This window comes from Monodelphis domestica, chromosome 1 (assembly GCF_027887165.1).
Source record: "Monodelphis domestica isolate mMonDom1 chromosome 1, mMonDom1.pri, whole genome shotgun sequence".
NCBI classification, from domain to species: domain Eukaryota; kingdom Metazoa; phylum Chordata; class Mammalia; order Didelphimorphia; family Didelphidae; genus Monodelphis; species Monodelphis domestica.
The window spans coordinates 525,112,525-525,127,241 of record NC_077227.1 but is presented as its reverse complement, the minus strand read 5'-3'; the positions used below and the strand labels follow the sequence as shown (position 1 = coordinate 525,127,241).

Here is a 14,717-nt window from a genome sequence, read left to right as displayed (position 1 = left end):
TATCTAGGTTAAATATCTTCCATTCCGGCAAAGGATCCATTAAAGTCATTTGACATTCTAGTTCAATCTTTTCCATGTGTCAGTATTGAGAGAGAGACTGTCCCAGGATTTCATTTGTAAAGGGAAAGCCCAAATGACAAAACTCCCACTTATCAATGCAAGTTGGTACCTTTACTGCAACTTACAGAATCAGAAAGTTGCTTATAGCCCTAATAGGTTGTGACCAAGTAGCTTATATATAATTAAACAGCCAGAACTCATCGTCTTGACTTTGAGACTGCCTCTCTAGTCTTGATACAACACTGAACTCTCCACTTACTAATGTTCTTGCTAAAATGTGGCTCACAGACCTGTACACAATTTTCCATATTTGATAAGACCAGGGCAGGCTACAGTGACCCTATTGATAAGTCTTAGATACTCTGCCACTCTTAAACATTGGCTTAGAGCACATTATCATTTTTGGATCCCATATACCATCAATTCATATCTAGCTTGTGGTTTACATGCAACCCTTTTTGAATGAACTGATGTTCACTCATATGTTCCTTCATCTTGTATTTGTGAAGTTATTTTTTGAATCCACATAAAATTTGCATTTATTCTTAGCAAATTTTATTCTAATAGATTAATTGAAATTGTCAAATATAGTTGGTCTTCTGATTCCAAGTTGCTGACTGCTGAGAATAAGAAGGTCTTTATTTAAGCTATTTAAGACAGAGCAATAGCAGAAAAAGAGCCTGAAGAGCTGAATATAGCATTGCAGAAGTTAACAGTAGCCGATTGATGTATTCAGCTAAGCAAAAGCTAATTAGATAGAGAAAAAAAGTGACTTCCCTGGCCAAGAGCTCCAGTGACACCTATTATCCTTTGGTGACACCTAGAGTTTGAAAACTGTGAAGCTTTTCATAAAAAAAAAAAAGGTTTTGCAGACTTTTTGGTATCTTGGCCAGCTGGAGCTGTGTTGCTATGACCACAGTATCCAGATGAGTTAATAGTTCACTGGACTGGTCTTTGTACGTCAGAGGAAGACAGTCTAATGAGTTCTGCAGTTCTTCAGACTAAAGAGAATGGTTATTTTACCATTTAAAGATAAATACGTTAAGATTGCCTGACAGAAGCTATAAAGTCAGTTTCAGTAAAAGGGAAAAGAGGATATCTCTGCTGAAGAATGGTATACAGAAAAACAGCTTCATATAATGTGATGGAGATATTTATGAATAAACTAGGTACACTGAAGTCCAGAGTTGTGAGCTGCTCTAACCAAACTTATAAGTTTTTCTCTATTTTGTGCCCTCCCTATCATGTCCCCCTAAGTGGTTGTTTACTCTTTGCCAGAGTAATTTAATGTATTGATAAAAGTGTGGTGGGTTTATATTTTTATTAAGTATTTAATATTTTAGCAGTTATAATATTAATTATTTTGCCTTACTATTAAGTTAATGCTGAAGTTTGAGATCTAAAAGTATTATTGAGAGTGGCTAATTATATAAAAATCACACACTGTATAAATGCATTGACCGATAAGTTGTTGGTAATGCAGACTGAAAATGCATCATGGGGAAAGGGAATTTCAAGAACTAAAATGATATGGGAAGTATTTATTTCCCCTCAAGAGTTACCTTAGGAGTCTGAGAGAATTTAAATGTAACCTATGTGGTGGAAGGTTGCGTATCTCCTGTTATACTTGCTAGTGGATAGAACACGTCAAACCCAGGGAAAAGTAGGGTATTATTAACTAACAAACCTAGTTAGACATGTGAGGCCCTACATTGTGAGCTCAGACTGAATACCACTGTAGTGACTAGACCTCAGCTCTAGTATACATTTCTGAAATTATAAGAGTAAACTCTTTGGTTAACATAAATGATTTTTAAAAAAAATCTCAACTATTTTATATCCAAGCACTTATGTCTGTGCTACCTAACCTGATTAAATTCAACAAATGTTTTTAGGTATCTACTATATTTTGAGAATGATACATGCTAGAGAGAAAAATATAAAAACTATAAAATCCAATATGAGCTTGGATTCTAATGGGGGTATTGAACATTGTACAAAGAAATGCAAAATAATTTAAGAAGGAAGAGACCACCAAAAACTAAATAGCTCAGAGAAACCTTGTAGGATTTGGTGACTAAGCTAGATTTTGAAGAAAATGAAGAATTCAAAGAGAAAGAGGAGAAAGATGAGCACTCCAAAAACAGAATATAGTCCAATCAATGGTAGATAGCCTGAAATAATAGCACAGAGTCTGCAAGTGATGGAATTCTGACTTTGGGGACATTGCAATTTGTCCACTTTGGAAAAAAACACAGTTTGTAAAAGAGGACAATGTAAAAGTATGATGGAGCCATACTGTAGAGGGATTTATATTCCATGCTGAAAAATTGACATTTTATCCTAGAAAAAATAGGGGACTACTGAAGCTGTTTGTGCAGAAGGATGATATAGTCAAATCTTTGCTTTTTAAAGATGATTTTGGCAAGTGTATGAAGAGCTCATTACATAGGAAGGTCTAGAAGTCAGAGATACTAGAGACAAAAATGAGGAGAAAGTGCATTAGAGATATCCAGTGAGTGAAAAAGAAAAGAACAGAAATGGGAGTACCATGAATGAGGACTTGAAAGAATTCCAATTTGTAAGCTCCTTCAAGGGCAAGGGTTGTGCCTTACTTCATTTTCATATCTCTAGAGTCTAGCATGACCTACGCCTTTAAACAGTGTTGCTAGTGAAATGTCTGCAGAATTAATGGAAATATCACTAAATTTGAAGTCATAAGAACTGGGTTTGACCATAGAAAAGTGATTTAACCACTCTAGGCTCCACATTATATATCTATTCATTAAGTGGTTGGAATAAATGACCTCTGAAATCCTTAGATCTCTAAATCTCATGATCAAATGAAGACAGAGAATGAAATTAACAAAAAAGCAAAAAGAAAATATAGACTATAAATATTATAAACAATCTAGGTAACTTAAAGAAAAAAAGACAACTCTGATTTGCATATGTGAAAAACACCTAACATATCTGTAACATACTCTTAGAATACCATTACAAGAGATTCATTCTATATCTTTCTATGTACATATATCTATATATTTGTATGTGCACGCACAGACAACATTGGTCCATGTATACATACAGAAACAGATATGTATATACATATATTTGCATACATGTGGATACATGTATATATGTATGTATACAAAGACACAAGAAAGAATAAACAAGGCAGGGTAAAATATCTAAAATTATGCATAACCTTTATGAGAATTCTAAAGAAAATAAATCAGTTGGATGAGTATAAGAACAGGGGCCTGTTATCTGTTTTTTGTATCATTTCAATTCTTTATATTGGAAAATCATTCATAAAAATGAAAATGACAAGTCTATTTTGTTTAATCTGGAAAAATTCTTGAGGGTAATTTTGAATGGTTTCAAATCCAAGGATTACAGTAAAGAAAACTTGCAACTATAAAACAGAGGGAGTGGTTGAATCCCTTGGTTACATATGACTAAAATTTTATCCAAAGCAAGAGAAAAAGGAAAAAGTACACTGCATACTTTTAAAAACAAGGAAATGCATGACTTCAACAATGCAGAAAAAAATTCAACAACTTATTCCTTGGAGCAAGTAGTTAATTAAGTGTGTGAGTCTGGGCTGAGTAACACATTGATCTAATATTTCTGCTTGTGATTCTAATCATCTAATTGGCAAAAGTGAAACTGCTTTAAATGGAGTGCTGTATTTCTGCCATCTAAATTGGGGCAGTAGAGGTCTCAATGAGAACTTGAAGCCTCAAGTTCTATAGATAGGAATTTTAAAACCTACAACTTGTTTCTCAGTTGCATTTGGTGTGTGTGTGTGGGTGTGTGGGTGTGTGTGTGTGCACATGCGTGCGTGCATATTTTATGTCAAGACTAAACTATACTTTGTATTATATTAAATTCATCTAGTAAATTTATGAATTATTATTCTGTTCATACTTCTATTTTGATATGTAATCATTTACTATGCTTAGGCATTATTACTCTGTATATATGACAGGAAGATTTGAAATTGGGGTAAATGGTAGGATCTTAAACGAAATAAATGGAAATCTCCGCAAAGAGAAATAAAACACTAAATAGTGACTGTAAATATTTCTCCTTGAAAAGGCAGTATGATGCCATATAATAAGTATAGGATTTAGTGTCTACAGCCTGGAGTTTGAGTCTGAGATCTAACACAGCTCTCTCTCTGATACTCATTTTCCTTAGCCTAATATATGAAGTTAGATGAGATAATCTCACCTATAATCCTCTAAACATTGTTCATAATTTATATATCTTCATCATCACTGTAAATAACTTCTTTATAGTACTTTAACATTTCCAAAGCAATTAATGAATAGCAATTTTTCCCCAAGAAAAACTATGTAGCATAAAAATCAATTGATATGGATCCACTCTTATGATGAAACACAATTTAAAGGAAGTGTATGGAAGAGAGTTTATTTGGGCTTGCACTCTCCAAGTAATGATGAAATCTGGCAAATCCAATGAAAGCTTTTGTTTTAATTATAATGAAATTTTTTCCTGTCAAAATCTCCCCCTCTGCAACTACTATATGCTCTTCTCTTAGTTTTGCCCTTTAGAAAAAAGGAAAAAAACCTAATACCCTTTACTCAACAGCCTTTCAACTATGCAAAGATGGCTCTCAAATCTTCTCCAGGCTACTTCAATTGATTTTCCTATGACCAGATCTTTAATGGTTCCAACACCAAATATCCTTCTTTGACCTGGGCAAGTTTTAGTTTTTCAACATCCTTTCTGAAACGTGGGTCGAAGTACTCATACTGCAGCAGCTCCAGCATGTGCAAGCACTGAGGGTTCTTTAGATACTTGACATAGTCTGGCTTATTCCAGTAAAGCAGGTATTTTAGATAATCGACAAAGACCATATCCTTGAAGTACCCTCTTTGAGTCAGGAAGTTCAAGTAGTTGGGGATAACAATACTCTAATCTGGGCTGACAAGTATAGAATATAAACCTTGGTTTAAATAATTTTTTCTTACTATAACCTAATAAGGTGTTTGCTCTGTGGCTTTGGGGTTATTGAGATTTTTTTTTTCCCTTCTTTTATTTTTGGTGGCCAAATCTTATCCCTATTCAGTTTGAGAGTAGTAATCTGTCATATAAAGAGGCAAAAGAAGTAGACTGGCAGCAAATGTCTATATAGCAAATAAGTGAATCTTCATTATCAATACTGAAATAAATGTACTCAAAAAAAAGAACTGTAAATAATTAACAACTGTAAAAATGTTTCAACAAACTAATAAGAGAAGTGAAATATACTCTGAGATTTTTACCTTCCAAACCAGCAAATTGGAAAAGATGATGAAATATAGGTGTTAGTGATGGAGAGGTTAGGGAAGCAGACCTATGTACTATTGATGGAGTTGTAAAAAAAGGTCTATATTCAGTATTTAGAGAAGTATTTTTTGTTAACAAAGTAGATGCCCATTGAATGGGAAATAAATTGTGATACATGAAAAGTAATGTAACCTAGATGGCAGAGTGGATAGGGTGTTGGACTCAGTCAAGCAGATGAGTTCCAATAATGCCTCAAATACTTCTTCTCTTGACCTCAGGATCCTTATCTCAAAAATGTGGATTATAATAGCATGCACCTTATATTATCAAATGAAATACAACATTTAAAGCACATAGTAAACATTAAAAAGCTGTGAAAATATAGAAATGTTAGCTGTTATTATTACTGGACTGTCGGAAATTATGAATACAATAATACAGAAACATGAACTGACAAAACAAGGTAATCAGAATAAAGAAAACAATATACACAATGATGTACTAAATAAAGAGAACAAATAAAACAATGAAAAGTGAATGAAGTAAAATTATAATGACCATTCACCCATAATTCCAAAGAAAAGTAAGAAGGAATCTCTGCCTCGATGGGTATGGAATAATACATATATAATGTTGGGCTTTTGGATGGATTTTTTAGTTTTTCTAATCTTTTTCTTTACTTCTAATTCTTAGTTACTAGGAATGGTATTCAGGAAAGAGGGGGTGAGAAAATATATTGGGAAATATAGATAATACAATTCCAAGAAAACAATTCTTTAAAAAAAGTGTAAGCAGAACTGTGGTCAAGCACTAGAACACCCCTTGTCCCAAAATCAGAGTTGAGAGAAACAAAAATGAATTCCTACCCCAGCATGAATTACAAAGGGAACAATACAAAAACACTATTTATATAGCACATTAAAAGAAAAAAAAAGTTTAGCATCAGCACAGTTATAGCCATTTCAGTAAAGAAATAATTATTATGAATACAATTTGACTCTTGCTGAGCAGTATGTCAGAAATAATGGCAAATCAGAGAGCCTTTCCTAAAGTCTATAATACAAATCAAATTAAGTACTTTTAAACTCTGACGTGCTTACTTGTTTATCACTCCTGACAGCTGGATTAAAAATTATCTGCTTCAATCATTTTTATTACTTCTTTCCCCATATGACATCTCACCTCCACTACTTTGCCTAATTTTCAGCTTTAATTTCTCCATCATTTACAAAAAAGTCTTTCTCTTTATTAACAAAGGAAAAGATTAATAAACTTATTTTCTTCTAGTCTTAATTTCAGCCCTCCAAGACTATTTCCAAAACCAACATCATTTGACCTGAAAACAGGAAATATAAAAGAATCAAAATTTAGATGCTGACCCTATAGTACATACCAAGACACTGTCCATTCCATCCTTTGAATCCTTCTGTGCAAGGAACACATTGGTAAGATCCAGGAGTGTTAATGCACTGTTCATCTGGACATGTACTTTCAGCTAAACATTCATCAATATCTTTAAAAAATGACAGTAAACATAAGTCAGATATCTTTAAAGGAACAAACCCCCTCCTCCATAAAATCAGTGTCAATGTTAAATAGCTACTGAACATGGTAATAATTTTTAAGGATATACAAAGAATGTTTACATCATATATTTATAATAAATGTTATGTATTTGAAAAGCATCACATCAAAGTCTTATAAGAATAGAATCAGGTTAACACTTATCAGAAAATCTAATACATGTTCTTATTTTCATAGGTTCATCTCTTTTAGTTAGTATTTCATATACCCTAAAGGATTTTTTTAATTCTTCTCTTTTTTAGTGGCATTCATGCTGAAGAAATGCTAAGTCCTATGGGACCAATAGTGAGTCAGCAAATTGTATATTCAGAACCAAATATCTTTCAAGAAAGGTTTTAGAAAAGTAGGGAAGTAGAATCTAGAGTAAATATAATCTCTCTGGGCTTCAGTTTCCTCTTATATAAATTGGGGTTAGGAGTAATTCTGGCAACTACTTTCCACAGTTATTGTGATGCTTATTAAAACTTTTAAAATATGCTCTACAAATATTAAATCAAGATATGCTATTACTTTTATAATCAAAATAAAGATTCTAGAGCATTTCTCTATTTTAATAAATATTTAATATACTCTATTTACATAATTTTAATCCCAATATAGAATATGGATTTCTTGGTGAACCATTAGGACAGACCACAATAGAAATTAGAATATTTCTAGAACTGAATCATATAAACCTTTTTAAAATGTAGTCATTGTACAATATATGAAGATATTAAGCTTTTCTGGGACATATCAACCTATTATATGATACTATTTTTGCTAGGTCAAGATTTTTATACTTATTTTCTAAAATGGGTGGGGGAGGAGGAAGGGGAAATTCCTTTGGATGTCTGGGGGCCATATAAGGAAAGATGGTTGAAATCTGAATTTTTCTTGATCATCTTTAAAAAGCATTTGAACATTAGACTGATCAGGACTAACTTAAACAGTTAGCATTGGTCTTCTGGAATATACATGTTTCTGGCTTTAAACTTAAACAAGAACTACAGACACAATGTCAACTGTAGGACTCTTGAAAATTAGTTAATTTTACAGATGAGAAACCTGAGCCTCAGGGAGGCCAGATGATTTTCCCAAGTTCTTGCAATGTATCAGAACTGTGATTCATGACCAAGTCTTTAGAGTCAAAGCCTTGCATGTTCCAATTCCATTTCCATTTCATAAATGTAAATGACAAATCCCAATAAACACTGCATACATAATACTGCTTTCTAAATAAAAACCTTTAAAGCATTCTTATCATATAAATATTTCCCCAATTATTCCACTCTCATAATTTTGAGAAGTATATGCGTCTTTTATTCCTCAGTATTTTGCCCAAACTAGGGCAAAAGAGTAGTTCAATTTGATGTCCATTTGTGAAGAAGAAAATAAGTTTTCTCCGTTCTAAAGAAATAATAATTAATTTTTTTATCCCAGAAAAGGTTCAGATACATGTGTTGACTAAAGGGTAAGTTTCCTTGCCATAAGTGGTTCACTGGAGCTGTAAGGCACTAGAATAAACCACCTATCATTACTCCCATTTGAAAGCCAATAGGTTACCACCTCTTTAGAAATATCACTTTCTAAGCCATTTCAGAATCAGCCTTGGGAAAGAATCTAGCTTTCATTTTTTTTTTAATGAGTGAACTTTTCTATGAAATTCCAAAATTTTAGAGGGCAGCTAAGTAGCTCAGTGGATTGAGAGCCAGGCCCACAGATGGGAGGTCCTAGGCTCAAATCTGACCTTAGACACTTCCTAGCTATATGACTCTAGGCAAGTCACTTAACCCCCATGCCTAGCCCTTACGGCTCTTCTTTCTTGGAACCAATATACGGTATTGATTCCAATACAGAAAGTAAGGGCTTAAAAATAAATTCCACAGTTTTCACATGGGTAAAGAAATTTCATATATCTAAATTTCCTTTGGAATATTAGAAGTTTCTCACCATAATAATGTATATTTATGTATTGGTTTGTAGTTTATAAAACTCTAGAATAAAAAATCAATGACACTCAGAAGCTAGTGAGACCAGTGGTTTAGCATTGCTGCTGTTGTTATTGTATTTCTAATTGCTTGTAATGCCTAATTTTTCACCAAAGGTAAAACATGTGTATTAGAAAAAGAAAGAATTCAGAAACCCCAGTGCTGAGCAGTAACTGTATGAGGAAATCTGATCTCTCCCAATTTCCTTGGCCACTATATTTCGATGGTTGACCATTTCAGCAGACCAGGAGAAAGTTGGGCAAACCCAACTCTTTAATAGGTGAGAGTTTCTCTAGCTATAAAAAATAAGCTTGGGTAAATGGGTTTTTCTCACTATAATATTCTGTGATTTATTGAGGCAAAAGTGACAATAAAATGTGAATCTCCAGATGTGATCCAAAAGAAATACATCATTACCTGCATTAACAAAACTCTGAGAACAAAGCCCCCTCGCTGCCCAGGGCAGTTTTTAAATTTAAGACACATAGACTTCCTAAAGTATGCAAGGTCAAGATTCATCAACAGTTAAAATCACATAGAAAAGCAACCCAGGGAATAGTTTCTTTTTGTTCTGCCAATCCAGTCAAAACAGAATCATCTCTAGTTAAAGTCTCAAAGTCCTCAGTGTTTTTCTTCTTTATCCCTGCTCTCCTTTCTGTTGTTTTCTAGTTTCTTGTACAGAACCTCTCCCTCACCCACCAAAACAACATAAAAGTATCAAATATCAGTCATTTACTCTTTTTGATTAACATTCTGCTCCCATTTTAATGTGGATTAGTTTTGATAAAATGTCATAGCATTTGGGTTTATAATGAAAGGCTTCATTCCCTAAAAAAAAATAATTTCAAAATCAAGTTGAGTACATTTTGTATGAGACAGAGGGACCCTGAAATCACAGTGAGCTGGTTATATAGGTAAATTTAATTTTTTTTTAAATTTAAAACTTTTACGTTTAAATTTTAATTTATCCTAATTTAAAAGTTAAAATTTAAAACTTTTTAGTTAGTCTTTTAGTGTGTTTGAAATGAGAAAGATAGGGAGGGATCAGGGCCCTCTGGTTAGATCAGTAGTTGGACTTCTAGTTGGAGCTTCTGAAGAGATAGCTCAGTAACTAAGAAAAAGCCCTAGCCACTAAAAGGGCAGTAACCTAATCTCACATCTGCTACTAACTAAATGGTTGACTGGCTAATTAACTTATCTTCTCTCAGTTATAGTCAAAACATCTATAAAATAAAAGGGATAGACTAGATGGCTTCTGAGGTTATCTTCCAGCTCTAAACCTGTGATTTTGTTATAATCACTAAGGTTTCATTCAGCTCTAAATCTTATTAATAATAGAACACCTGGCAAAGGAAAGGCAGCACAGGAAGAAACAAAGAAATTCTTGTATGTAATTTTAAACCATTTTTAACTCTTAAATTGCCCTCTTCATCATCTGAATATGGAAAACAGATTCAGAATTATGAACTCACCTTCACACTGGCCTCTTCTGTTCATTAGATATCCACTATCACAATATTCACATTTAAAAGCACCCACAGTATTAATGCAGTGTCCATCCCCACATGTTTCTGGTCTCAGACATTCATCAACATCTGAAGGAAACAAAAAACTTTTAATAGTTTCCCCACACACAATTTACCAAGCAAAATTTATTCACACCTCTTTCCTCTCACCAATGAGAAACAGTGTAGCAGAGAGCTGGTCTTGGAGAGCCTGACTTGGGCATTCCTCAGCTGTCTGACTCTGGTCAAGTCATTTAACTTATTTCTGTGCCTGTATCTGTTCATCTGTAAAATGAGCGGGTTGGCCTGTAAGCCTCCATGATCCTTCTACAGTGCTAAATCTATGCTCCTATGACTACAGAACTAATTTTGTCTGTCCATTTTCTCTATATTGGCTCATAGATTGAGAGCTGGACAGCATCTTTGATGCTCGAAGTCAACCCTCTCATTTCACAGCAGGAAAGATTGAAATCTAGAAGGCTAAATGATTTGCTCAGTACCATACAAGTAGCATGTTTCAGAGCTGGAATCTGAAATCAGAGTTTCTGTCTCTAATGTCAGCATTCTTTGAACTCGATAAGGTTTTCAGTGATTACCTGCTACCCTTTTTCTTTCTAAATATATCTGTCTATATATATTCTGGCATCTTCCTGTGTGTTCTGTGAAACCCATGTTGTTCTATTATAAATCTACTCTGCAACATCCTCCATCTTTTTTTTTCCCCCTTGAGGACATAATTTCCCTTGGAACTCTTATATATCACTGTTATATATAATGTCCAAAAACCCTTCTTCAACATTCACACAGTACTCTTCTGCTGAACAACAATGGCTTACTTTCTGTCCCTCAAAAAAAAGATACTATATTTCCAGGCTCCAGGCATTTCATTGGCTATCCCTCATGATTGGAATATTCTCATTCCTCATTTCCATCTCGTGGCTACCCTATTTTTCTTCAAATCCAAGCTAAAATGCTACTTTCTGCAAGAAGTCTTCTCTGATCCTACTTAATGCTATTGTTTATAGCTCTAATCTAACTCACACACACACACATATATACACAGAGTACATATAGTTATTTCCATGTATGAGCTCTTTGAAAGTTGAAACTGTCTTTTGCTTTTCTTTGTATACCTAGCACTTAGTAAATGCTGATTGACTGACTCCATGACAACATAACTTTTCTCAATGACTTCAGCCCTGAATTTACAGTAATCTGAGCCAATAGTTCTAAAACTTTCCCCATTTTCCTCAAGCCTCTAGTTCTCAGCAGATGATCCCATCTCCCTCTTCACATGACCTATTGAATAAAAGCTTCTTTTCAGTTTGAGCTTTGTCATTACTTGATCCCCTTTAGCCTTTATTTCTGTCTCCAAGGAATGAATGGCTTATTCCTTTCTGATACTTATAATCTTATAATCTCAATTTATTCTCTCTCACCTCTTTTGAGGATGTTCCCAGAGGAGCATCATATTGTCATGAAAACTACATAGGATTTAGTCAGAAGAAATGGGTTACATGTAACTCCCTTCACTAGAACTCACTATTTTCATATATAAAATGAAGTAGCTAGTCTAAATTATCTCCAAAGTCCCATCAGATTGAAATTCCTAAGATCTTACATGACTTTACTTCCTAGATGTCACAGCCAGATTTATCTTTCTTAAGTACAGCTAAAAGTAGTCATTCTAAAATACAGCCCAGGGGACATCTGGGTAGCTCAGTGGATTGAGAGCCAGGACTAGAAACAGGAGGTCCTAGGTTCAAATGAGGTTATGACCTCAGACACTTCCCAGCTGTGTGACCCTGGGCAAGTCACTTAACCCCCATTGCCTAGCCCCTACCATTCTTCTGCCTTGGAACCAATACAGAGTATTGGTTCCAAGACAGAAGGTAAGGGTTTAAAGAAAATAATAATAAAATAAAACACAGCCCACATTCTTTCCCACAAAACCCAGGACCCTTTAAAATTAGATCCCCACTAATTCTTATTGTTCCAATCCCTATTACTCCTCTTGGAATATTTTTATTACTCCAAACTGATTTACTAGTTTATTGCAACACACTAGTTACCATATTTGTAATTTGCTACTAGTTTTCCCATTATCTAAACAATTGACACTTGAGATCCTGCCTATTCTTCAAGATCAAGTCTAATGTCTTTTCTTTCTTAGCTATCCATAGCACTTTATACCTCTCTGACAGGACACACCACATGCTACCTAGAAATATAGTGGTCTGTGTATTTACTTCATCTCCCCTATGCGGTTAAAAGTATCTTGAGGAAACACTATGTATCTGCTTTGTATCATCCCCACAGTGCCTCATACAAAGTTGATATTCAATAAATCTTCAGAAAAACACTGAATTGTGAGTAATCAGGGCAAATGTTGGATAGGCAGAAACAGAAGGAAAAAAAATTAAAAATCTGGAATTAAATGCATTTGAAAGGAAAGTAATTACCTATACAGTCAGTTCCCTCTGGATTAGCCATATAGCCCGCTTGGCAAATACATAAGAAACTTCCTTCAGTATTTTCACATCGTCCCTGGGAGCAGAGATGGTGGATCTGAGTACATTCATCAATGTCTGTTAAAAGAATTGAAATAAGTTACTTTCAGTAAGTGTTATAATTGTAATGGGATATTTGAAGAATAACGGAAGAAACTAGAAGTATTTAGGCCTAAACAAAAGAAGCTTTAGGAAGGACATAACAGCTGTCTTCTGGGATTTGAAAGGTTGGTCCATAGAAAGGAATTCGTCTTTATTTTGTCTGGACCTTAAAAGCAGAACTGGGAGAAATGGGCTGAAGTTGCAAAGAGACAAATCTATGATTTATTTAAGCACAACATCCTACAAGAAGAGTTCATGCACAAGAGGAATCAACTTTCAGGCTAGATGACCCCTTGCTCAGTATACTATAGTGGGATTCCTTTTAGGGCAAGATTTGGACTAAATGAATACTTCCATGCCTTCCAATGCCAAATCTGTTATAAGTTAAAATAACGATCAAAAGCCATAGCAAAGTTTACACAGTTGACATTTTTTTTTCCTTCAAATTCTAATTTTACTGTTGAAAGTAAAATTTTCAAAGAGAAATGTTTGGGGGAAAAGATATAGCAAACTAGAAGAAACACTGAAGATTGTGCTGAATTCACACATTAATAAAGAATTGAATGTCTAAACAACTAATATCTAAAGTCCTACCATTATTGTACCATCAAGATGTCGAAGTATACTGTAAGATCAATGTATGACATTTTTTCATGCTAACTAACCCGCATTACCCCAATTACTCATTTTTCTATTGGTAAAAGAAGAGACACTGAACTTAGAATAAAATGACTACAAAACTGAAAATTACAAACTTTCAGACTCTGTCTGGAGCTTTTTGGTCTAACCAAGTTCATCTGAGGTCACATATTTACACACTCAGACTTGGTTAAGGATGATGGCTAATTCCAATGTGTGCACACACTGGAAATCAGATTCCAGATGCTTAGGGAAAAATACTTTTCTGTTTTAGTGCATTCTTGTATTAGTTTATTCACTTAAGAAAAACACATTTGAAAGTATATATGGATTTTTTTTACCATTATTAAACACACTAAATCTAAAAACCTTTAAAAAATTTCATCCTTACATTATGTGGCAAAATATTCAGCATTCTTCTACGTATAATATAAACTTGTGTCTTCTTTAACATTTCAACTAAAGCTTTAAGTTCCCTTAGCACTGCAATAAACACCATTTAAAACATGAAATAAACTTTTCTTTATCCAAGAAACAATGCTTGTCTTATACTGAAAATGTTAAATCTGAAAATATTTCAGGTTTGATTATATTTGAAAAAAATAATCTCTTACCAACACATTTTCTTTGTAGTTCACTGAATTTGTATCCCTCATTGCAGATACAAGTATATCTCACTGGCAAATTAATGCAATGTCCTGCTCCACAGATATCTGGGTTCACAGTACATTCATTGATTTCTGAAAGAAGAAAAAATTAAAACATTTAAGAAGAGGAAAACAAAATGATGCTGTTAGTCACAGGAAATTATTAGACTATCAATAACAAGAAAATTGATTTAAAAAAATTAAATTCAATGTAATTTATGCAATTTTCCTAAAGTAAAGCTCAAGCAATCTTACTACACTCCCACAACTCTTATTGTCTCTCCATTGGTTACAAAATAAAATTGGTCAGTCTTATATTTAAAGGTCATTATAATATGGTTCCAAACTAACTCTCCAACTCTATTTCACCATATTTGCTATCATACATTCTATATTCAA

General features: G+C 33.8%; 1 protein-coding gene across 23 annotated transcripts in view; it reads right to left on the bottom strand.

The window, feature by feature from the left end:
- The window catches only part of LTBP1 (latent transforming growth factor beta binding protein 1), a 459,359-nt gene that overhangs the window by 117,283 nt on the left and 327,359 nt on the right, over positions 1–14,717 (bottom strand). For all 23 annotated transcript variants that reach the window (XM_056813254.1, XM_007476056.2, XM_056813253.1 and 20 more), the window contains 4 exons: positions 14,286–14,411; positions 12,883–13,008; positions 10,388–10,510; positions 6,755–6,874 (listed from right to left, as the gene is read on the bottom strand). In XM_056813254.1, coding sequence (XP_056669232.1) covers positions 6,755–6,874; positions 10,388–10,510; positions 12,883–13,008; positions 14,286–14,411 — 495 coding nt within the window. The remainder of the gene's footprint in view (positions 1–6,754; positions 6,875–10,387; positions 10,511–12,882; positions 13,009–14,285; positions 14,412–14,717) is intronic.